Source organism: Stylophora pistillata, chromosome 10 (genome assembly GCF_964205215.1).
Source record: "Stylophora pistillata chromosome 10, jaStyPist1.2, whole genome shotgun sequence".
NCBI lineage: Eukaryota > Metazoa > Cnidaria > Anthozoa > Scleractinia > Pocilloporidae > Stylophora > Stylophora pistillata.
The window spans coordinates 15,849,105-15,874,000 of record NC_142528.1 but is presented as its reverse complement, the minus strand read 5'-3'; the positions used below and the strand labels follow the sequence as shown (position 1 = coordinate 15,874,000).

Genomic DNA, 24,896 nt, shown 5'->3' with positions numbered 1-24,896 from the left:
TAAATTGATCACGTGACGCGATATTGTTCATCAGTGGAGAGACACTATCAGCCAATAGTGCCTATTCGCGGTAAATACCCGGATGGATAGTTCTCATCCGTAAAATATTTTGAATGGTTTGACGGCCGCGAAGCTAGGCATATCGGAGGAAAAGTGACGTTTCAATTCTGACAGTTAGAACGTATTATTTAACCAATGTACGGTGGCGAATTATTGACATTTGTGTGTGTAATTGTACGCGTGAATAAATGTTTGTTTGATCTGCATTTAGTAAGTTTGAATGTTTTTCAACCGGCGCGCGGAAGAAAAATTAGTGGTGAACAATAAAGACAATAGAGTGTTTATGTCTCGGAACTATCGGTCTAATAGTTCCTCAACAAGAAACACTCTATTGTTTAAATAGAGCATCCGCTCGGACTCCTGAACTGATCAGTCAGACGATACGCACTATGTTCATTATGTTATAAAAATCATTACGTCCTCTTTCATCAATACCATACAACATGAAAATGATCAAAAGCTAATGAAAAAGGTATAAAATTAAACGCGAGGAAATCTTATAATTATTATACAATTCTAAGAGAGGAATCCATATATTTCCCTTTTTATTATCTAATCTTTTCATACCTATTTTCATATTTTTATTTGCTGCTTTCCATTCCAAAACTGTGAATCTCGGTTTGCGTATATACGTAATTCCCTCTCCAATCCATTCTTTCTTTCAGAATCAGTGTATGTAACGAGCTGGATAATAACAAACGTTGCGTATTTTCAAAGATGAAAGGAGGGTGTTGAAGGTCATTTTTCCTTCAGGAATTTTAAAATCTGGCTCTTTTTAAATTACAACTTCTCAAAAGAAAATTGTCCTTAAATAATGATCATAGTGTCACGGGAAAATTTAGCGATTTTTTTTGTGTGGATGTTTAAGAATATTTATTCGTTGTTTTCGGTATTCTAGCCGTTCTCAATTCACGCGAATTTCTTTCATTGTGATATTTTATTAAAGATAAAAAGCTGTGTACTGGTGTCCAAAACATTCACGTTACGTTATGATTTTTGCAGTAACTTAATGCATGTTCTAGTTCACTCGACTTCTCTACAATTAAATTTATTAAAATGTTTACTGTATGAATAGAAAAAACAGTAAAAACAAGTTTTACTTTATTTCCGATCCTTTGTTTTCAAGTCTCGATAACTTGCGCTTCCGATAATTCGAACCTTTTTCAAATTCCCCTGATGGTTCGAGTTGTCAAGATTCGATTGTAATTTCTATCGAGGTTAACAATTATTTTTTTTTAAAGAAATTCTGACAGCGGTTCGAATTTGATTACGAAGTAAATGAAACTTACCCGTACACAGCTTATATTAACCACTATTTTCCGAAGAGAATGTGTCTGGTGCTAGTGGTGGATGTTTGCCGAGCCGCGAAACGGTAAGGTAACTATCCACCACTATCTACCGACACTACATAGTATAGGGGTGAGATTATATACCACAAAAAGACGATTTTTAACGCTTTTATTCCTTTAACGATTAGGATATTTTCCGCTAATTGCTCGGACGTGACTAGCAAAGGACTTTCAGAGTTTAAACATCCGCCAATCAGAGCGCGCCATCAGTGCTATCCACGGTTTTATTATACACAAAAAACTATTACTTGTGAAACGAACTGATCATACTATGGCAGGCGACTGGGGATAACGATAGGTTCCTGTATCCATTTATCTTTCTTTTATAATCATTACAAAAATTGATTACATCTACGATCTAAAACCTAAAACAGTTCATGAATCACAATGTTATGACATTTTTATATGATAAAGAAAAAATTGACTGAAAGTTAACGTGTGACTTAAAAATTCTGCAGTTGGCGATAAAAATAACGATTCTTCAAAATTCCATACAAAAAAGTAGGTGGGGCTGAGGAGGAGTACCAGATCGAGTAAATGTGACAGCAAAGAGTAATAAGGGCTGCCAAAGCTTAAGTCTGCTAACTACCTGTGATTATCATCAGTTTCTGAAGTATGAAGCGAGTGGGATAGGATGCTAGTCTGGATGGTATTTCAGCCCATTTCAGGGTTATTCTGATTGTTTACCGTTACCATCCTTTCCATTTTCCATCCTTCTAGGCCTTTGATCCCCTGATTTTGAAATATTCATCTATCCAAACCATGCAGTTAAAACAAACGTCAAAGCATTCTGAACCAATGTCGAGATCAAACTCGCCCTAAGAAAAACCTGTACAACTGCAAACAGAACTAGCATAAACAACACAAATGCAGATAGGACGGCTAGGACGAGCAAGAGAGACATTAGAAATACAAATCTTATTCCGCATATTTTAAGGCCTCCAGCGGTGGAATAAACATTATACAGCTCCGAATATAAGAAGAAAAATATAGCGCAAACGGAAATAACAGCCACCAAAACTGTAAAACCCTAAAATGGTTCTGTTATTATACCAAGCAAAATCCACAGCAAATGTTGACACGCCATGAATACTGCCGGATAAAGTACAAAACACGAGAAAAAGTTCTTGGTAGTCAAAGTCCGGAAAGTCTCCCGATAAAAAGGACTGAAGAAAGAAGCGTAGCTGCTGCAATCTTGTTCCGATTATTCCCTTCGTGCCATGACTGCTGCTTCACTATTGTCCATTGTGATGAAAAAGTACTCACGACAATGCTGATAAACAATGAACTCCTCTACAAAACCATGCGCTAATTATCTTAACCTCAGAAAAGTGTGGAGCTGTCCCATTAGCTTCAATCGCGCGCTTAACCGTGTTCAATCTCGGATCAGAAACTGATGGAATGACTGCTTTAATTCTTATATACTGTTTCCCTAAAACTTTGGGAGGAAAATTGGCGTAAGGCCGGCTAAAAGTGATCCACTTGAGCATGCGTGACGTTTGACTGCTGCGATTTTTCCAGGGCTTTTCGTGTACCTATGAAACACAATTTCTCTTGTATTACTTTCAGCTATTACCGAAAACAATCTTCCTTGTTCACTATGGAAGTCGAACACTTGTGAAAGAGAGAAAACATAAGCTATACTACACGATCAAGATACGCCACTAAGCTTTGATTTAGTCTTTTCAGTTGGTGATTAAGCAGCCCTCATAGAAGCGCTCGATTAATTTGGCTGGTTATATTCAGGCTTTGCCGGAGCCACGACACATCTTCGAGATGCTTTTATTTTTTCTTAGTCTTGAACGTATATTTGAAAAAGACTGAAAGCTTGAAACGTTTTGAATTCACGTCCAAAGCTCAACAGCCCTATCGAATTTGATCGATCTCGTGAGCTACAAAAGGCTCGAAATGGATGGAGCTCAAGTTATCAAGTCTTGCACTATCATACAGTTAAAATTGAGATTTTTTTTTACTTTGTTTCTTTAACTACAGTTATGTAGTCATCTCGTTTAGCTCGGAGGTATACCATTATCAGTTTTTACGCAAGATTTAATAATGTCAGTCACCTTAAGAACGCCCGGAGAGCTTCGCGTTGCTTTGTAGACCTTTTGTAGACTTTGTTGGATTTCGGCGAGTTATTTTTCTATGTATACCATTGTTAGATTTCCAATTGCTGGCGCTTCAGTCTATCCCAAAACTGTGAATCTTGTTTGCGTATTTCGTTCTCTAATCCAGTCTTTCTTTTAGTTTGTGCGTGTAACGAGTAAACATAACAGGAGGGAGTGAAAGCTCTAACATAACATAACATTTATTCAGGAAGCTACAACGCAAATGTGAAAAATACATCCTGAAAAGGGAAAATCGTGAGGTTAGCCCTGTATGAAAACAATTTCCCTGACTAAAAACACACGAAAGATAAAATAGTGGCTACAGATTCAATAAATATTCAATATTTATTCAACTAAATTTTAAGTCTACTCTTAAAGACAGACAATGATTCGGCGTGGACAATGTATCCTGGCAAGCTATTTCATTTCTCCACAATGCGAATGAAGAAAGAATATTTGTAACAATTACAAACTGCTCTTTTCAGGTAAAGTTTATAGTCGTGGTTAGCTCTTGTACGCTTATTGGCAAACACAAAGAAATCTGGGAAAGAGAGGTGATCGATACCAAAAACTACCTTATAAACCATCTTATGAACCAGAGATAGAAATTCTCTCCGCTTTTCTAGTGTTTGCCATTATAGTAAGCTACAACGGTGTTCGTAATTCATTTCGCCTCGTTTCTGCCCTTAAAGCTAGTCGCGAAGCTCTTCGTTGAACCGTTTCTAGAGCCGTAATATCCTTAATCAAATACGGACTCCAAACAGGAGCCGCATACTCCAGTATGGGCCTGGCCAGTGACTTATAGAGCTGCGAAAACACGTACCGCTTTATGATACCTAGTACCATATTTGCCTTGTTTACCGTTGCAGATACATGCATGCCCCAGGACAGGTCTGAAGAGATGGTTACTCCAAGGTCCTTAATGTTCTCTACCGACCCAACTTGTCCCCCCAGCGAGTAAATTGGTTTAGTTTTATCCTTTCTATGTGTAATACGCATGACCTCGTATTTATCCGGATTGAAGTGCATCTGCCATTTGGCCATATGCTCAATCGATCTAGGTCACTCTGCAGAGCAGGGATATCAACATCTGGCGAACTGATAGTCCTCTTGTTTTATTCTTTTTATATCAAGAACATTAAAACGATATATCTAGCGCCGTTTGAATTACAACTTCTAAAGAGAAAACAATCTTTAGATAATGATCGTACGTGTAGCTATTCGGGTTACTTATATGCAGACTTGATACTAGACCTGAAAGGGTGTTCTAAATTCAATTTTCCGCGGGTATGGAGTGGGAAAAATACATTCCAAATCAGTATAATTGCTCCGGTGATTATAAAGATGCACACCCTCTGATTGGTCGAGGACTAAATAGTCCTGTCGTAAATTTCTTCCAGTCATCGGAAGAATGAAATAGTTTTCCTTGAGTTTCACAATTGCATTTTTTAAGAATAAAATCCCCCTTTGACTAGTCGAAATTGACTCAGCAGAGAAGAATTCTACCCATAGAAACCCTACAATAATTTGTAAAACAAACTTGTTATATTAGGTCAAGCGACCAGCTGATGATAGCGAAAAGCTCTTTGTATCTTTCTTTTATTATCGGTTTAAAATTGACTACAGTTACAATCTAAAAACTAAAATCAGTTCATGAATCACAACACTAGTAAATTACAACCAATAGAAACTAACTGAAAGTTAGGGTGTGACTCGAGAACTCCGCAGTGATTGATCTACAGTTCTACATTCATGATTAAGCTGCTAAAATAAAACTTCCTCAGTATTCATTTTAAAAGTTAGACGGAAATGAAGGAGGAGAACACGAATAAAGGGTTTTTTTAAAGCTACTTTGAATCCTGTTTCCTAATGAATAAAGAGTGATAAGGGAGTAGGTTAAGTCAGCTAACTTCGCGTACCTGTGCTTATCATTAGTTTCTAAAGCATCGAGCCACTAAGATGATGATAGGATAATGGTGGGTCATCCCCCGCTCCTATTTTTTCAGGTTTCCCTTTAGTTGGCCGGTATTCATTCTGCGTTCCTACGTGGAGAGAAGAGCTAAAAGCCAGGGTTCAGGATGCTTTCGGAAGCAAGCTTATGCCGCTCTCTTCTCCACCTCCCGAACGATTACTTCGTTCCTCTTCTCCACCTCCTGAACGATTATTTTGTTTTGCTACTTTCTCATGAACTCCTCCTTTGACACTCAAACATCCAAACCATGCAGTTACAACAAACGTCAAAATGGTTTGAACCAATGTAGAAATCAAACTCTCGCTTAGAAAAACCTGTGCGACTGCAAACAAAATTAGCAACAATAACACAAACGCAGACACCATGGCAAAGGCAAGAATACAAGACATGATAATCACAAAATTGCCTTGGTCAGCACTAGGCTCTTCTGATGCTTCATCATACCTAGCTTCGCCAAAATTATTGGGCTCGGATTCTTCATCATGCTTAGGAGGGAAAAAAACATCATAGAGCTCGGAAACTAGGAAGAAAAAAATTGCGAAAACAGCAATAACAGCCACTAAAATTGTAAAACCCCAAAATGGTTCTGTTATTATACCAAGCAAAATCCATAGCAAGTGATGACATGCCATGAATATTGCTGGATAAAGAAAAACACAAGAATATGGGTTTCTGCTAGTCAAGTATCCATGACCATTGGTTAGGTCTCGGTAAGGACTCTTAAGGCATGCATAAATATTCAAATTGTTTTTCCTGTATATGTGGGCACACCATGCTACTCGTCGGAAAAGCACAAACAATGTCCACCCCAAAAACACTCCGACACAACAATCTTTAGTTTTTGCAAGTGCCCAAATGTTTACAGTAAGTCCCCCCAAAAAGATTAATACAGATGAAATCATTACTGTTGCAGTTTTGTTCCAAATTTTCTCTTTGTTCCATGTTCTCAGCTTCTTTATCACCCACTGCGATGAAAAAGTACTCATGACAAAGCTTATATAAGGCAAAACCCAACACAAACAGCGCAGAAGTTTCTTCAGCCCAGGAAAATGTGGAGCCTTCTCATGATCTGGAATGACGCACTCAACTGTGTTCCGACTCGGATCGAAAACGAGTGGACTGACCGCTAAATCCTGCAACTACAAAGCAATAATCAAAATCATTATTGTATCGACACAAACGTTTCACTGTAAAATACAATTCATTGCAAACTACATCCGAGACCCGATGTAGTAAGAATATGAATGTTGTCACTTGCCGCCTATGCGCTGTTTTTTTTTTCTTTCTATCTTAGTTTCTTTTTTTTTTTTTTCGAAAATAGTCTGTGAAGAAGGGGAAATAACTTTTTTAAGTTCTCTAAAGCTGCTGTAGAACCCTTCCCTAGGGAGCAAGCAATAGGACAAAAATTAAAAGGAACAGCTAACGCACATGGAGGAATTCTGAAGGCATATGGAGATAAAAATATCTGGAACAGAAGAGAGACTTTTTCGCTGTACCTGAAGGATAAAAACTGATATATAAGTAAAAGAATAGAAAAGGCTTTTTTTGTATCCCTACTAAATGGAAAAAGTAGGAGAGAGGGGGGATACTTTTAAGACATTTTTGCTTAAAGAGTGGGCGCTTGTACGGAGGAGGGCGCTTATTAGGGGTGTGGAAGCTTATTCGGGGTGGGGACGCTTATTCTAGCGTGGGCTATTATTCGAGCATGGGCGCTTATTCAAGGCAATACGGTAAATCAAAGACCGCAAACTGCACTTGCCCTAAGGGCTCGTGCAATTTGATTAACCTTTGGAAAAAATTCACTCGTGCTGATTTATTCCAAATTGCACTCGAATTCATGTGATTACCTATAGTAACTGTTGTGCCGCAGAGGACAAGTCAAACAATTGTTGATCAGAGCAATTTTCAATTGAGATAACTCCTCAGAAAAAAAAAAGTTATCGAACAATGTCTTTCAAACTGTCCTTAAATGTTAGCTACCAATGTCTGTTTCGAAAAATAAAATAATAAAAAAAGGGTACCGTGTTTGTTTAAGGGATATGATAGGTCAAACTTACCCCATTTACAAAGGGGGTAAGTTTCTAAAGAAACTGTGGTGCTGCGTCGGTAGGGACCCCATTTATGCTTGTCCCAGCACTAATCACGCCCGTCATTTCATCAGTTCACGGTAAATTTTACGGTAGCTGGAAGAAAGTATTTTTTAAGTAACTTGAAAAAAAACTTGATGGGTAGACAGTCTGGTGCGTTTGGGACACTTTGGTATATGATTTGAGGAAAAATCACGCAATATTAAACTTCATCAACTGTAAACGTTCCTAGAGTAGTTTCTTTGAAGGTCATAATTTGCATCCTCGAGTAACGAGCTTCGTGCACGCTTTCAGCTTTTAATTCTGAAAGAATTATTTGGCAGGGATCTAACGGACGACCATTTTATTTCTACCATTGTCAATTTGTCGTCGTTGAAGTTTGTTATTGATAGGTTGGCACACAGAGAGGTGAATGGGCTGAGTCATTGCAAAGATTTAAAAGGCCTCTAAGTAAACCTTGAAACATTTATATCATAGGTATCGATCACAATCTGAGATTAAAACATCACTTTTCTGCGAAGACATGTCACCATTATCAAATGCAAATTATTATAAGTTCAGTGACGTTATATAAGGAAAGGAAATTGGAAAATTGATCACGATAGCCATGGCAACATCCACTTATCGTAGAAAACTGGGGAACTTCCAAGAAGGGAATTTTTTACTTTAGATTTTCCCCAAATGTTTTTTTGTTTTCTTTCGGAAATTGTAATGGTTAGGATTAATTGGTAATCATATTCGTGATTGACAAATCGGACTCCCGCTTCGCGGCCGTCTGATTTTGTTTATCAGTCATCACTCGGTCGTATTACCATTATTAATCATGACGCGTTATCACACAATCTTTGCAGAAAAACCGCCTCCCGGTTAGCTCAATGGATAGAGCGCTGGACTGTTGTGCGGGAGGTCGAGGGTTCGAGCCCTGGCCGGACCAACACTCAAGGTCTTAAAATAATTGAGAAGAATTTGCTACCTTTCTATAACATCGAGAAATGGTTAGATATTCTAGTCTTCTCGGATAGGGACGAATAAATGGAGGTCCCGTCTCCTGTAGGGTTGGGGTAGGAGACGTAAATTCCCCACACACGAGATTACTGTGTGATGGATGTCCTCCCCTGGGGTGAGATGGGTGGGAGGGTGGACTAGCACGAATGGTTCGTATGTTTCTTTCTAGTCCTTCCCCACTGCAAATAATGCAGTGAAAATGGAGTAAATTAAATTAGACAATTAAATTAAGAAACAGAGATTTCCGATTGATGAGAGGAAAATTTTGCCGACTTGATGACGCACCTTTGAACACGCGAGTAAGCGGCGAAGAGGAAAGCTGGAAGAGAAAGAGTCAGGAGGGTAAGGGAAAGAGTATAGCTGACTTATTTTACCTTCTTCCTTCGCCCCCTCCCCCCCTCCCCCCCTCGCCTCGGTCCACTGACCGCATTATACAAATCAACCTCTAACCGGAGCTAGTTTGTAGGCGACTCCTTCGCTTTCTTTGGAGAAAGTTAAACTAGGAAACTAAATCTGGAAAGCAAAACACTACTCAGTATGGAATGATTATTTACCGTGGAAAGGAAGTATATCATGGTGTCTTCAATTTCCTCAGGAGAGTGTCTGCAGAATTCTGGTAATGTTATGTGCAATTCACTTTGTCTTCTGTTTGGAAAAATCGCCCCTAAGGAAAACCAATTCATGGAAATCAAGCTGATTTCTCCTCCGCTGACGTATAGGCACGACATACTCCAATTAAATTTCCTGATTTCAAATGTTGATCGAGAAACATTTTCCTTTGAAGTATTAGTACTGTTACTTCCGTTTGAATTTGCGCCAGCTGTCTTCAGGAATTTCACCGTGATGTCGATCAGTAAAGAAGGTAGATTCACAGAGGGATATACAGCCCTCGATATGTTGAAATAATTGTCAAAAGGAGGCTCGGAAGACGTCAAATACTTCTGTATTTGGTCGTCGCGTTCAATGCAGGTTCCAAGAATGAACTCAAAACTCAATCCAACGATCGCAAAGATGACTGTCAGCTTGATACACAACGAACGTGGAACCATGGTGACTTTCTCGCGGGAACAAAAACAACACAGTCTCAGTCTTTCAGGAATGTTCGATAAGGAACCGCTAGTAGTCTGAAGGAGACAGCTATTAACGGAAAAGCAGACGAATAAGAAACGCTGAAGGTCTGGGAAAGACTTACTGCTGACCACTTAGACAACTTGCTCTATTTCCGCTATTAATTGCCTCCCAGGCCGATGGAGTGTACACCAAATGTCAGAGGATACACCTGAAATATAAGTACGCTGAGAAAGAATGACAAGTTAGTGTTACTACACCATTGTTAGGAGCTTTTGCAATCTTACGGAGTTTCACGAGGCCGCGTTTTGAGCAAGACGATGGATTATTCCCGACTAAAAAATCCCGAAAAAGCCATCTTTGCAGTGAGAGAGGTTATCTGTGGTCAGGTTCCTATTTACCAAACAAGAGGAATGGCATGTGCCATTGATGTGGGAGGGAAGCAGTACTTGCTAACTTGGGAGGGTGTTTTCAAAGAGGATGATCGTGCCCTTATCGAGTCAGTGAAATTGCATCGGGGCTCGAGAAACTTTCACAACGAAGAGAAGAAATATCGGCTAGATATATCAGCGATTAAGCGATCTGGCAACTGTTCGTTTATTTCAGTGAAGGCTCTTAAAGGTAGCAACGCGTCTGAGACGCTCAAGACTACAACTGATTCTAACATCCTTAAGTTGATTATTCCAAGAAGTGATGACGTAATCGATAAAGATGTCTGGGCACAGTCGTTTATCGGAAGCAACAAATCGTTGAAATTTAAATTCGAGTACAACTGCGAAAAGAAAAAGTATGAACTGAAATCTTTCAAGGGGGAGAAAAGTATCATCGAGAAGTTTGTTGTTCTTGGATCCCCTATTATTACAACAGAGGGTGTGATTGGTGTTGTAGGAGAGGACGCTGATGGACAACTTGTTCCCTATTTCATAACACAGACAGAACTTGGTAAGTTAAGATGGCTCATGACACTGAGTTCCAAGAACCTTTGTTGTATTATGTCTGTTTTGCCTATCTTATTTTGCAATTAAGCTGCTGAAAGAGGTCTATTACGATTGCAAAGGTTTCAATTAATATATGGTGTTTAGAGATAGATAATTAACAATTATTCCACTCGTGCTTGTTGGATATGAGATGATTATAGCCAACGAGGCACTACGCGCCTCGTTGGCTATAATCATCTCATATCCAACGCGCGCTCGTGGAATAATTGTTTTATTAAAAACATTGAATTAAATTATTAAATTTTATTAAATTTTTAGCTCCCTTTTAATTTTAAGCTGACACGTACGCTTACCATATTTGTAGATTATGGTATATTGGCTGATATACCATAATGGCCAAGCCAATAAAAAGTCTTGAATTGCATTATCCAATGATCTAGTTTTTAATAATAATCTTTAGACAGATAGATAATAATCTTTAGACAGGGTGTGTTCTCACAGAAGTGGTTTTCAGAACGGCCCTGTAAGCACCCACCCAACCCACCCCAGGGGAGGACATCTGTCACACGGTATACTCGTGCGTGGGAAATTAACGTCTCCTACCCCTAACCCTGCAGGAGACGGGACCTCCATTTATTCGTCCCTATCCGAGAAGACTAGAATATCTAACCATTTCTTGATGTTACAGAAAGGAAGCATATTCTTCTCAGTTATTTTAAGACCTTGAGTGTTGGTCTGGCTGCGGCTCAAACCCTCAATCTCCCGCACAACAGTCCTGCGCTCTATCCATTGAGCTAACCGCAAGGTGGTTGAGCTAACCGGGAGGCGGTTGAGCTAACCGGGAGGCGGTTAGGAGGAAGATCAGGATTGCAAATCAGATTTTCTCTGTAAATAAGTTCACAGATCTAAGTCAGATTTCAGGATACAGTAGAAATATCCCATCTAGTGTGTAATTGTTAAAACTGTTACATGCTGGGTTCCATCTGTTCAGACATTTGGATTATGGATTGCACCTGTAGTCTTCAATTGATCTTTGTTCATGTCCCAATGAGTTGTTCATATGTAATGTAAGTTACCTGAAAAGCATATATACAATAGAGTAGTCACTTTAAAACCCTTTTTTTTTTAATCAAAGCCTTTGGGTGAGACATTTCAAAGTTCCGACACATCTACAAAATATCTCAGTCTACAACTTTCTGATAAAGATCTGTAACTAACAGAGAGCCAATATACGTATGATGCACGATCCTTCGCAGTAGATAGCACTATTTATGCAATAGCAAAAATCAGACCTGAAAAAAATCATTCCTGTACGGGATTCGAACCACTGACCTCTGCGATACTAGTGCAGCGCTCTACCAATTGAGCTAACAAGCCAACTGGGAACAGGCCGTTAAGTTGATTCTTAATAAACCCACGATGATAAATCAGATACAATGGATATATGAAGTTATGAATTACGAATCAACTTAACAGCCTGCTCCCAGTTGGCTTGTTAGCTCAATTGGTAGAGCACTGCACTAGTATCGCAGAGGTCAGTGGTTCGAATCCCGTACAGGCCTGATTTTTTTCAGGTCTGATTTTCGCTATTGCATAAATAGCGCTATCTACTGCGAAGGATCATGCATCATACGTATTTAATACCGCAAATATGTGAACTTCATATATCCATTGTATCAGAGAGCCAATATGTTTTATCAGTGTTTGTAGGCTAATTGTTTTAGTACCAGGTCAAAGCCTTCAAATGAACTGTTTTTTGTCAAGGTAATTTGGTTTTATCAACTAAGTTGGAAGCGTAAATTGGCCACTGTAAAGAGTTAAAAAGCTGATGTTTCAAGCATTAACCCTTTGTCATTCACTCTGAGGAAGGGCCAATGCTTGAAACATCATTCTGCTTTTTAACTCTTTACTGCAGCCAATTTACAATTTCCACTTAGTTGATAAAACCAAATTACCTTGTTACCCCCACCCACACAGAACCACAGTTTCTTTAGAAACTTGCCTCCTTTATTTGTTTTTTGTCAAGCTTACCAAACACAGTTTTAAGTTTCTCGGATAGTGACAGTCTTATTGAGCAAATTATCATACCCATTATATCCAAACTGTGGGAGAAACACTAGCCTAATGGTACATTTAAAGCTTTGAATTTAATTTCCTTTGTGGGTAAAGTGCTTGCTTGGTGAAAGTGAGTTTCCAAAATTATATACTACTAAAGGCAACTGCAATCCTTTCTAAGGTCTTTGCAAATAATTTTTTGTCACTCAAATGTAAGTTTAGTAATTGACACTTCTCAAAGAAGTAAATTTCTTTTTTTGAAATTTGTGAAAGGTAGTTACCTAAGGTTATTCAACCAGTAATTAAGGTGTCATGATTGCAGTAAGAACTCTCAGTAGTAACGATTGAAGCAGTTTCTAAAATCTACCTGATAAAAGAAGGAAGTAGTTTTGTTTTGTAAAATCCAGTTTAAATATCAGCATGTATGTAATAGGTCTTTTTTCTATAAATGGTATTCATGCAACAGGTCATAGAGACAAGGATCCAAGTGAGAGTGGGAATGGTGAAGACAAAAGCAATCTTAATGATCAAGAGACTCAAGATTCTGCTGGTACGTAATTTTCATTGTGTGTTATTTATAGATCCTAATTATCCAGTGAAGGCCAGGAAAGAAATCTAATCAGGGCTTGACACTAACAGTAGCCAACTAGCCACGGACTAGTAGAAATTCAGTTTAAGCTAGTGGTTTTTGATATGCACTAACAAGTTTGGCTAGTAAACAAACTGAAATTGTTGAAACATGTAAGTTGTCATTAGTCACTTGGCTAGTAGGTTGGAAAGTTAGTGTCAAGCCCTGTCTTAGCTGAATTGTGGAGCTTTTAACTGTCTGGGGGCAAGGAAATTTAAGGCTGAAGTGAAATTTCCTGGTCTATCTGATACTGATGCATGGGTCGTGACCATTTAAGTACATTTTTGAAGGAAAAAGCTTTGAGTGTGAATTTTCAGGGTTGTTTGGAGTGGTAACTCATTTTCCAGGCAGTTTTTCCTGCCCCCTTCCCTTCCTCTTTCCACTGTTCATCCAGAATCCAGAGTGAAGGGTGCCTGTTTCCCTTTCATATATCCATTGTATCAGAGAGTCAATATGTTTTATCAGTGTTTGTAGGCTAATTGTTTTAGTACCAGGTTAAAGCCTTCAAATGAACCGTTTTTTGTCAAGGTAATTTGGTTTTATCAACTAAGTTGGAAGTGTAAATTGGCCACTGTAAAGAGTTAAGAAGCTGACGTTTCAAGCATTAACCCTTTGTCATTCACTCTGAGGAAGGGCCAATGCTTGAAACATCATTCTGCTTTTTAACTCTTTACTGCAGCCAATTTACAATTTCCACTTAGTTGATAAAACCAAATTACCTTGTTACCCCCACCCACACAGAACCACAGTTTCTTTAGAAACTTGCCTCCTTTATTTGTTTTTTGTCAAGCTTACCAAACACAGTTTTAAGTTTCTCGGATAGTGACAGTCTTATTGAGCAAATTATCATACCCATTATATCCAAACTGTGGGAGAAACACTAGCCTAATGGTACATTTAAAGCTTTGAATTTAATTTCCTTTGTGGGTAAAGTGCTTGCTTGGTGAAAGTGAGTTTCCAAAATTATATACCACTAAAGGCAACTGCAATCCTTTCTAAGGTCTTTGCAAATAATTTTTTGTCACTCAAATGTAAGTTTAGTAATTGACACTTCTCAAAGAAGTAAATTTCTTTTTTTGAAATCTGTGAAAGGTAGTTACTTAAGGTTGTTCAACTAGTAATTAAGGTGTCATGATCGCAGTAAGAACTCTCAGTAGTAACGATTAAAACAGTTTCTAAAATCTACCTGATAAAAGAAGGAAGTAGTTTTGTTTTGTAAAATCCAGTTTAAATATCAGCATGTATGTAATAGTTCTTTTTTCTATAAATGGTATTCATGCAACAGGTCATAGAGACAAGGATCCAAGTGAGAGTGGGAATGGTGAAGACAAAAGCAATCTTTATGATCAAGATACTCAAGATTCTGCTGGTACGTAATTTTCATTGTGTGTTATTTTTTATCCTAATTACCCAGTGAAGGCCAGGAAAGAAATCTAATCAGGGCTTGACACTAACAGTAGCCAACTAGCCACAGACTAGTAGAAATTCAGTTTAAGCTAGTGGTTTTTGATATGCACTAACAAGTTTGGCTAGTAAACAAACTGAAATTGTTGAAACATGTAAGTTGTCATTAGTCACTTGGCTAGTAGGTTGGAAAGTTAGTGTCAAGCCCTGTCTTAGCTGAATTGTGGAGCTTTTAACTGTCTAGGGGCAAGAAAATTTAAGGCTGAAGTGAAATTCCTGGTCTATCTGATACTGATGCATGGGTCGTGACCATTTAAGTACATTTTTGAAGGGAAAAGCTTTGAGTGTGAATTTTCAGGGTTGTTTGGAGTGGTAACTCATTTTCCAGGCAGTTTTTCCTGCCCCCTTCCCTTACTCTTTCCACTGTTTATCCAGAATCCAGAGTGAAGGGTGCCTGTTTCCCTTTCCTGCACGGCGCTCTTGTCTGGGTTTGTCAGCCATGGGAGCAGTCTCCAGTATATTTTCCAATAGTGGAAACTCTTGGATGTCTCAGGTGCACAACAATTTCTTAGTAATGCGGTTGTCAATGGCACAAATTGAATTATGTTCAACAGCCTTTTATTTTTGATTGTCAGTTTTTTCTGTCCAATCATGGGCTCATGTGTACAATTGTCATTAAATTCTCAAAAAGTGTATGAGTTCAATTATGGAGGGGGATTTAAAGTAATGAAAGGATTTCTTGTTCATTTGCATGGCTCAATCCATGTGGCTTAAGAACTTAAGAACTATAATGTAGTACTTGATAAATGAAATGTATTTAAGTTTTGGAAATACAATTTTTAGCATGTATTGGAGTATGATTCGGCTTTTTCTTATAAAAGGTATGAGTGGAACAGATCATGAAGAGAAGGATCCTTGTGAAGGTGGGACTGGTGAAGTCAGATCAATTAAAGACAAAGACAGTGGCTGTGTTCTAGAAACCCCAGATGCCTCTGGTATGTAATTTTCATTGTGTGTAATTTTTACACAAAACAGACTCAATCCATTTTTTATTTTTTTGCTGAAGAAATCATACAATCAAATCTTAATTCCTAGCAATTTTTAATGGTGATGTAGAGGTGTGTTTATCATTGACTGCTGCTTATAAGCATCTCATTTATGAGCCCCCCCTTCCCCATTTGTATGCCCACTTATCTACTAGTACACAAAAAGTACATTCAATTATAAGCCCTTCCCCCAGAATTTTGTGCCTTCTTAGCCTTTTCTCTTTTGAGAATTATGAACTATGCACTACTGGTACTTCAGATAGAAAATTTGAAGAATTATTGTGCTTTTACTATTCCAGTTATAAACCAGCCCTTGTGGATTTGCTCCTCTGTTTATAAGCTCTCCTACAAACCCCTTACAAAGCTTTGTAAGTCCATGGCTCATAAGCAGCAGTTAATGGTAACACTTTACAATGCCATAGTGCATGTTTGAAAAGTGAGAATGCTATGATTTTAAATGTAACTATAACTTGGTCACACTACAAATATCAAACAAGAGTACTTGAATTTGAATAATGGAATGCAGCTACTGGATATTTTTGAAGAAATCAAATTTCACTTCATGTACAGTTAAATTTTGGAGCAAGTCCAGCTAACCCCAGGAAATAAATTTAAGCTGAATTCATTTAGTGCAGCTTTAAACTATCTGGAGGGAGGGAAATTTATAAAGCAATGTTTTGAATTGGTATCAAGAGATGTTCCTGTAATACAGTGAATGGTGTAAACTTAATTCTGTTCAAGAGCTTTCTTATTTTTGGTTGCATTTTTTTCTCCATCTAATCATGGAGGGGAAAAGATATATACTGAAAGGAGTTCTTGATAGTCAGCATGGCTAAATTCCCACGACACTTTAAGAATTTTAAGGTCACACTTATGAATGTGTAAAAACTCATTTCTTGTGGGGAGAATTTTCCTGGTTATTTTTGTATGTATTCATACCAAGTAATATTGCTATAACTATTTTTTATACATTATCATATATTATCACATATTTAACAGTAATTATTCTACGAGCGCGTGTTGGATATGAGATGATAGATAGCCAACGAGGCGCGTAGTGCCGAGTTGGCTATAATCATCCCATATCTAACAAGCTCGAGTGGAATAATTGTTTTATGAAAAAAAAAATACTCCCAAGATATTAGACAAATCTTCTCGACTTTATTTTGTAAGAAGAAACCAGATGTTACAATGTACAGATATTAGATTATGGCATATTGGCTCATATACCATAATGGCTAAGCCAATAAAAAGTCTTGAATTGCATTATCCAATGATCCAGTTTTTAATAATATCATCTACAACATAAATGTTTGTTTCCTTTTAGGCCCCATTGGACTAACTACCCAGAATCATGAAAAGCTGACAGGTGCAATCATTGAGAGTAAAGTTAAGAGTTAGGGAGTTTGTGAGCTTATCAGAGGCATAGGGTTTAGGAATATTAAATCAAAATTACTTTCTTAGGTTTACCCTTCAGCAGCACTTTATTTTGAAGGCTATATTACAAAGTGTCAGATATGTGACTGTATCCCAAAATGGTAAGGAATGGTCATTGTATGCAACCATTTCTTGAATGAAAAAGAAGTGACTGATAATACTACCTTGGAGTTGGGTAAAAAGGAGAAGCTTTTTGACTACAGTTAGTCAGTAAGTAAGTAATTTGATCGCGATAAATTTTAAACCTTTGATTAACAAACAAGGTTATATGTTCGGAATTGTTACTCAAACATACAGTAAAAGCATTAACACTCCTGACCTCACAATTAATGATCACTCTCAGTAGGACGGAGTAGAAATAAAAAACACTGGTTTGACCAGTCCAAGAACCAAGGTAGATGTGAACTTCTCTCAACTGAATATTTTGTTTGTTTGTTTGTTTTTTTGCAGCTCCAGTACCAGCATCAGATCAATCTGACAGTGACAATCAGGAGAGAGAATTGGGGGACGAGCTGGGAAAATTCGTGTCGGGTAAAATTCCTTTTTAACAGAATGTAAACAGTATTTGATTGCTTATATTAACCATCTGATGAGCTACTCGTAGTTAGTTCCTCATTAATATTCAAAAACAGGGGGTTAAAACTCTGGAGATGATAGCTGGCTGGAGAAATGTTTGCTCGTGGACAAACTTTCCACATGCTTGATTCTTGGGTGCTATTATAAACATTTATTACCTTGCCTTTTAATACCCCTTTAGATTGTTCTTTGTTTTAATCGGTGTTTTTTCTTCTCAACTTAATTTGGTATTGTGAGGCAAAATAACAGACTGATGTATCTACTATAATATAAATGGATTTTTAAGGCATATTTCCTTAAATATTATGTGTTTTACATAGGCCGCAAGAAGTCATCCTCCATTAATGAAACATTCCCTGCTTTTGAGTCTACTGAGAAATGTAAGAGGTCACCTTTTGTCATCATCCAATCACGTAAAAAAACTAATATATTCTCGCCACCGTGTAATATCCTCTATGTATCACACGTTAAACCTTTCAAAATAGGGCATTATTATCAATAACACTATTATCAACGACAAATGCGTTATTAAAATCCAACATATATCACAAATGAATGTAAAATTAGTGAAGAAATTAAGAATTGATTCACTCTTAACAAGAAAAAAAAATTGTCAGAGGTTGCTTTAACTGTTAATCTGTTCCGTGGTAGTAATCATCATGTGTAGAGCAATCACGGTGACACCCTGGGACTAATTTGCATGGCACCATTACTTGACCACTGTTAATTTACAGTAGTTATGGTTTTGAACTTTCCAAGCACAAGTGCTGTCAAGTGAATTTTTCATTCCGGGCCCAGTTGTATGAAGGGTGGATATAACGCTATCAAACAGACACATCGCTATCCAGTGGATAAGTGTTAGCAAAACTTACTGCGCTACCCACCGGAGAGAGATTTATTCAGTGCATGGATTAGAAATGACATAACCACTAACAATATGTTCCTTTCAATAGAAGAAATTGCAGGAAAAGATGCATGGAAAAATTCAAGCTTCAAACAAGGTTTAGAACCGTGCCTACTAGCAATTGAGGAACAAAGCCATATGATTGTTCCCCATATTAAGGAATTTTCTTCAAAATATTGCAGATTTCATTTACTTAATTGTTACTAACAATCAAAAAAGGGGGGGAAATATTCTAGAAGTGACACATGCAATGGGTCAATATCCCAAAGATTAAAGAAGTCAGGGAACAAAGAAGTCTCAATTAGTATTGTCACAGAAATTCACTCAAAGTCAAATTCAATTTGTTTCCTTCAAGTCAGAAGTGGTAAAGTTCCTCCAGAATGGTTTCCATACCTTGCCTTGGACCTGGAAGGCAACGTGCAGTGGAAAACTTTTGGGAAAAGTTTAAATCTAACAGAAGCGGATATCCAAAGTATCGACAAAGACAACAATGAGGTTTACGAGCGGTATTATAAGATGCTGAAAACTTGGTGGCAGCGCGGTGGTGCCTCATTTTACAATCTTGCATTTGCCCTAAAAGAGCACGAGCTTGAATCGATTCGTGACGATTATTGTATAATGAAAAAGGATCCACCCGTGAAGAAAGAAGTGGAGTTGCGTAAGTTGCAGGATATTTCTTGAGCTCTTTGCATTAAGCCTCACCATTGAGATCTCCCATTAACAGTACTTCCCTCATTTCAACCATGATCCCATTTAGGTCAAGCAAACTGATAGAAATTGTTTTTCATAGGGCCGCAACACCTGCTATTTTAAACCCTAAATATACTATTGAAAATTTAGGGAGGTGCTTTACTTAATTACGGACCTATAATTGACAACAGAAACATATAATCTATCCATCTGTTCATAATTAATGTCCTTCAACGTAGATTACTGAATGTGGCATCTTATTATGTTATGGTGGTTGACAGTCGTGCATTTATGTCCAGTTGAGTACATATTCTGAACCTCTGTAGGAAACTTAAACCTTTTCAGAAATTCACTTTACTTGTCTATTTTTAATATATCATAAGTTACATTTCTCCACTTATACGTGTTTTTTCTGGTTTGTTCAATATGAAGCAAGTAACCTGAAGGAAGGACCAATTGATGACAGAGCTTTACAAGCCATATCTCATGACGTTAAGGGAAAACGCAAAAGACTCGGCAGAGCACTTGGGTTAAGAGATGATCGATTGGATGATATCGAGGAGGAAAACCCAAAAGACGCACCCGAGCAGTCCTATCAAATACTAAGAGCATGGAGGAACAAAAATGGGAAGAATGCCTCTTACTGTGCCCTTGCACAAGCCTTATATGACCGCACCGTCAATTTGAGTAGAGTTGTAACGGACTTGTGTCTCAAGAAACACCACTGAAAAGGCAACATAAGAGTGAACTAATGGAGCCCTAACCTTTAGTCCTAAAATAAATATTTTAAGAAATATTTCGAGTTAATTAAATTTTACATACTTCATCTTAGGTAGTAACATGCAATCTTGTTGTTGCAAGAATTTTGTTTACAGACTCTTTTCATAAAAAGAATCACAAATTTGATGGCGCAGTGTCGGGGAGGGGGTGTGATCATCTTTCTGGATCTGTTACTGGGTCTCTCCATACACTAGTGGCCACCAAAATCCAAGTGTTCCTGTGATATTTTTATTTTTGTTGTTGTTTTAATGTTCACTTGTGACTTGTGCCATAGTTTTACACACATTTGAAGCTGGTACATTCAAAATACCTTTAAGTATTGTTAAACAATAAAATTAACGCATATCCTATTTAGAAGCATTTTAAGAGCTTCATTATTTTGGTGTTGGGGAAATGAGTGGAAAAATATATTTTCATAACTCACTTAATGAAACTACAATAAGCTAGATGTCATTATCCCCTATTTCCATGGCGGTCTTACTTTACAAGTAGTGTAACTGCTATGTTTTCCTACTGAGGGAAAGTAGCCCACTTAACCGTAAAAAATATATGTATTAAGCTGTTATTGATTTTTGATTAATTTCCATACTCACCAATCGTGAATTCAACAGAGATACAGATGTTGAGTTTAGAACTTGTGGTATAGATATACTAATCAATTACCTATTTTACTTTTATGAATAACAGATAAAAAAGATTTTACCAACATGGGTTAGAAAATATATGAATACTTTCCTTCTACTAATTAATTAGCTAATCATCTGTAGCGAAGGAAAACATTGCGGTTTAATGAATATGTTGATTTGTAAACGGACGACCGTGGGAACGAAGTTGTTTACCATAATGAAACTGAAATAGAAACGGGAAAGTCGGTGTTGCTTTTTGTTTTAAATACATATACGTAGGGAGTAGGAACTTTGGCAAGGGTTGTTCACGTCATCTTCGGCAATGCATCCTCGGTTTGGTTCGATTAACCCAGACGATTATGATGGTGGAATGCCATCTCTGATGTCGCATGTCCATAACTTGAGGTTAGAGAGTACTTTGGATGATGATTCACGGTTACCATGCTTACTGACTAAGGATAGCGCATCTGCAGCTCCCTTGGCTAAACTTGGACGCCCGCTCGAACGAGAGGGAGAAACCAAGCAAATACAGGTCGCTGTAGAAACTTTCGTCGAAGACTTGCTTAAATGCGTCGGAAAACTAGACAGCCGTTTTATCTGTAAAACTATCCCGAGTGGAAGCTTCTACGAGGGAACGAAAGTTGGGGGACCGAATGAGTTTGACTTCATGGCAGAAATCGAAGTTCTGTCTTTTCGTGGAGCCTGCACTTCCATTTGGGACAGAGCGTACCCAGGTCGCGCGTTAGTGCGACCACATCCTTTCTTAGCATCCACGCTTTTTCGTGACCTGCTTTCCGATTTGTCGCACCTGTCATCGACATCATTTCACGATGCGTTTTTCGAAACATTGAACAAGGCTCTGAGAATTACTGATCCACTTCCTCAGTGCTGGGAAAGAATTGTTAAAGGCTGCCGGAAAGGCCCTGCAGTTACTTTGGTTCTAACCTGGAGAGGGCAGAAATACAGGAGGTTGCAAGTTTATGTCGATATTACACCTGCTATCAAGTTTTTCCATTGGCCTCAATGGACAGATTTATCAGCGACAACCAATCCATGTAACAAAACAAGCTCGACGGAGGATTGGAAGGAATCATACCCCAAATATCTCAAGGAAGTTGTGAAACTTGGGTTTCACTTAGTCCCTACGTTTATTTTCTGGCGGGCTTCGTTTTCAGTTGCTGAGATGCACATCTTGAAAATGTTTGGCCCTGAGAGCAATCGTCTCACCTGCTACAGATGTGCAAAGTTCCTCCGAGACCATTACCGCGACGGAGACCGCTCAGTGCTCACTTCTTACATGTTAAAAACTGCGTTCCTCTTCGAATTGGAAAAGTTTTCCGATGACAAATTCTGGAGCAATGAACAACTGTTTGAACGCTTACGAGGCATGCTAAATTTTATTCTGATTGAATCAAAACAAGAAGAGTTAGGCAGTTACTTTGTGTTATCCGCTCCTATTTGCAACAATGAACGAGAGTATCAGATTTTACCAAAAACGGTAAAAGACATCATGGAGAATCTGAATATGTTCATGTTACTGGGTTTAGAGCCCTGGGATCATCCTCTCTAAAGGACTCGGGTGTTAGGTGACTGTATCTTACACTTATAAAACAAAATAGAAACAACTTCGTCAAGATATAAAATGTTTTGATGGTCCTAATGGATACAACCCTAAAATCATTTACTAAACCGGCTGTAGGTCAAGGTGAAGAGGAAATGAATTTGGATGACCGTCCGGGTGAAAGTTGCCCTAAAAAGGACTGTTGTAGGTAGTGGCTACTGACACCATAGCAACGACTTATCATCACATTTACACCTCAAACGAACCGAACACAACGACCTACTTTTACCGAGGTGATCGAAACTGACAAATCACGACTGACTTACACCACTTTATTCTTTATAGCCAATGACAGCACATCTAAACTAACCACTCACTTCACACGAACCAGACTCAGAACAGTCAACTGACCACAACCTTGCACTTGACTCTAATGATAACTTCCGCTCCTTTTCAACTTATCGAAGTGTGGTAAAATTGAAAAAAAAAAAAACCTTTCTCTTCTAGGAGAACACTTTGACTCTAATGATAACTTCCGCTCCTTTTCAACTTATCGAAGTGTGGTAAAATTGAAAAAAAAAAAAAACCTTTCTCTTCTGGGAGAACACTTTGAATCACTCATGACAACCTTTGTTTCGTACAGTAATGCCTTTTGCACTAGGTGTTTGGCATATTATCAACAGTTCCACTTTAGGTTCTCATGATTTACATTTGCTGTAAAAGATGATCTTTGTTTCTGTTTTTCTTGTATTTATTATAACCCAGGACATGTTGGAGAACATCACAGAAAATCTGCTATTGTTTACAGTGGTCTCTGGGATGGTTTATCCTTATCATAGAGGCATATTTTGGCATTCCCTTTCTTTCCTTTGTTTTGTCTTGCCAAATTCTGTAATCACACCTGCAATCTATTTCTTTTTCTCTCTGATCTGTACCTCTTTGCAAGGAGCCGCTTTTCATTGGCAATTCTTGCCCTGAAAAATAATGATAGATATGACACAAACACAAAAATGGATGGAATACACTGCTGTTTAACTCTGTATTCTAAGTATCAAAATAATTATCCACATGTGCAAAGTGCCACAGTAGTTTTTCGAGGTAACAGATTTAGGCCTAGCCAAGGTATGAACTGTGAATGGAATATCTTTGATGAAAAAAACTCGACCACCAACCAAGATTCATGATTTGCTCATGTGTTGGAGACTTCGTCATTTGTGCATGACGCATGTCAGATGATGAGTTTAAACATTATGTCAACAGCTAGAAGCACTGCCTGTAGTGATTTTGGGACATTGATTGGTTTACATGATCAGTGCAACCTTGAATGACCTTTTTAATCAGTACTTGGCAACAACCAATCACAATGTAGAGAATATTGTATAAGAGTGATTTCTTACAAATTTTGCAGAGTAGCTATTTAAACACCCGTTGTAAATAAGCGAATACAGGAGTGGAGTAAAACAGTTTGATTCAGTCTAGTTCGTTGGAATTCTATCCCTAGTAAATAGGGCAAAGTTTAGAAAACAGGAATATCTACAGTGTAAAAGTAAACAATATCCCTACCATGAAAGATCATTACAAAAACTTTGGAATTGTGTTGATTTTGTATAGCACAAGAGATAACTCCTTCTTAGCCAGTGGTATATCAACTGTTTTGTAGCAACAAATAAAGTGACAATTATCACAATTATAAAATAAGAATAAAACAATGTGTATCTTACAGTTTATTTATTTGGGCCTTTTTCTCCAATGTGGTTTCTTTTGGAATATAAGATGCTTCCTTAATGATCCCTTCCACTTTCTCAATGGCATCTTCTAAGTTCTTTTGCTGGCTGCAGTATTTCATTGAGCTGAGAAATAATTCACCATTTTTGTTGATTCGATTCCTCTCCTGTAAGTTTTCAAGAAAGGAGAGTTACTTCCTTCAGTCAATAGTGATGGTTTATACCCAAACGGCTCTACACAAAATGGAACTCTGAATATGGTGTCCGAAAAAAGAAAATGCAAATTAACTTTAGGGACGCAAAAACATGTTTCTCTTAGTTTGAAAAGCAGCAAGCAAAAACTTAGTTGATTCTAAGGAATTAGCAATTTCAAGGCTGAAATGTCAAACACAATAGTTTCAGTTTCCACTCTTTAACTACCCTCAATCAAATTCTACACAAGTGCCAGAAAATTGCTTGCAAGTTCAAACAAACACTTGCACTGATGTTATATGAAGGCTTGATTCTTAGTTGCATTGCTTCGATGGGACAGACACCCTACATCAACTAGGGCAGATGTCCTGAGAATCAGTACCATTGTATAATTTTCAGCCAACTACTGTAGAACCTGTACTAATATTGAATAAATAAATATGTTTGGTTTCAGGTGACAATTTTAAGTTTACGATACCACTTCAAATTTTATTGATGTTGGATTTACGCAAGGCCTTTTCAAGACACATTCTAACGATGGCCATCCTCTTGTTGAAAACTTTGTATATTACGATTTTAATTGAGTAAGTATGCTTGTGTTTGGATGGGAAAAAGGTAAGATATATTACTAAAAAAATGCCCTAAAAAGCCCTAATTGTCAACCATTTTCCCCTAAAATCCCTACT

At 37.8% G+C, this 24,896-nt stretch overlaps 3 protein-coding genes, 1 long non-coding RNA gene and 2 pseudogenes across 6 annotated transcripts in view; 2 read left to right on the top strand and 4 right to left on the bottom strand.

Annotated features, from left to right (window-relative positions):
• The window catches only part of LOC148721943 (uncharacterized), a 547,091-nt pseudogene that overhangs the window by 27,565 nt on the left and 494,630 nt on the right, over nt 1-24,896 (bottom strand). The gene's annotated exons all lie outside the window — the stretch shown is intronic.
• On the bottom strand, nt 2,080-2,899 carry LOC148721964 (uncharacterized; annotated as a pseudogene).
• Nucleotides 5,101-9,735, bottom strand: LOC111343701 (uncharacterized). Its single transcript, XM_088735833.1, has 2 exons — nt 9,136-9,735; nt 5,101-6,628 (listed from the first exon to the last, which is right to left on the bottom strand). Exons 1-2 carry the CDS (start codon nt 9,628-9,630, stop codon nt 5,591-5,593), a joined length of 1,533 nt encoding a protein of 510 aa, XP_088591959.1. The 5' UTR covers nt 9,631-9,735; the 3' UTR covers nt 5,101-5,590.
• Nucleotides 9,844-20,917, top strand: LOC111343699 (uncharacterized). 2 transcript variants are annotated; one of them, XM_088735831.1, is made up of 9 exons: nt 9,844-10,591; nt 13,109-13,192; nt 14,556-14,639; nt 15,556-15,669; nt 17,048-17,089; nt 17,608-17,688; nt 18,054-18,113; nt 18,993-19,295; nt 19,760-20,917. In XM_088735831.1, exons 1-9 carry the CDS (start codon nt 9,970-9,972, stop codon nt 20,053-20,055), a joined length of 1,686 nt encoding a protein of 561 aa, XP_088591957.1. In that variant the 5' UTR covers nt 9,844-9,969; the 3' UTR covers nt 20,056-20,917. The 2 variants fall into 2 exon arrangements, with proteins under 2 accessions (XP_088591957.1, XP_088591958.1); XM_088735832.1 differs by lacking the exon at nt 18,054-18,113 and having other exon boundaries at nt 9,845-10,591.
• LOC148721963 (cyclic GMP-AMP synthase-like receptor) lies at nt 21,048-23,766 on the top strand. The gene has a single exon (XM_088735841.1). It carries the CDS (start codon nt 21,056-21,058, stop codon nt 22,301-22,303), a length of 1,248 nt encoding a protein of 415 aa, XP_088591967.1. The 5' UTR covers nt 21,048-21,055; the 3' UTR covers nt 22,304-23,766.
• LOC148721962 (uncharacterized) lies at nt 22,964-24,168 on the bottom strand. The gene is made up of 2 exons (XR_015992421.1): nt 24,016-24,168; nt 22,964-23,268 (listed from the first exon to the last, which is right to left on the bottom strand). It is a non-coding gene; the product is annotated as an uncharacterized LOC148721962 (long non-coding RNA).

Bases quoted from the DNA above. Each gene is read 5' to 3' on its own strand.
- LOC111343699 (XM_088735831.1), top strand. From the start codon at position 9,970: ATGGATTATTCCCGACTAAAAAATCCCGAAAAAGCCATCTTTGCAGTG. The intron at 10,592-13,108 runs GTAAGTTAAGAT...TTCATGCAACAG, and splicing joins CATAACACAGACAGAACTTG to GTCATAGAGACAAGGATCCA. The intron at 19,296-19,759 runs GTAAGTTGCAGG...TTCAATATGAAG, and splicing joins GAAGAAAGAAGTGGAGTTGC to CAAGTAACCTGAAGGAAGGA.
- LOC111343701 (XM_088735833.1), bottom strand. From the start codon at position 9,630: ATGGTTCCACGTTCGTTGTGTATCAAGCTGACAGTCATCTTTGCGATC. The intron at 6,629-9,135 runs GTAAATAATCAT...ATTGCTTTGTAG, and splicing joins TGATATACTTCCTTTCCACG to TTGCAGGATTTAGCGGTCAG.
- LOC148721963 (XM_088735841.1), top strand. From the start codon at position 21,056: ATGCATCCTCGGTTTGGTTCGATTAACCCAGACGATTATGATGGTGGA.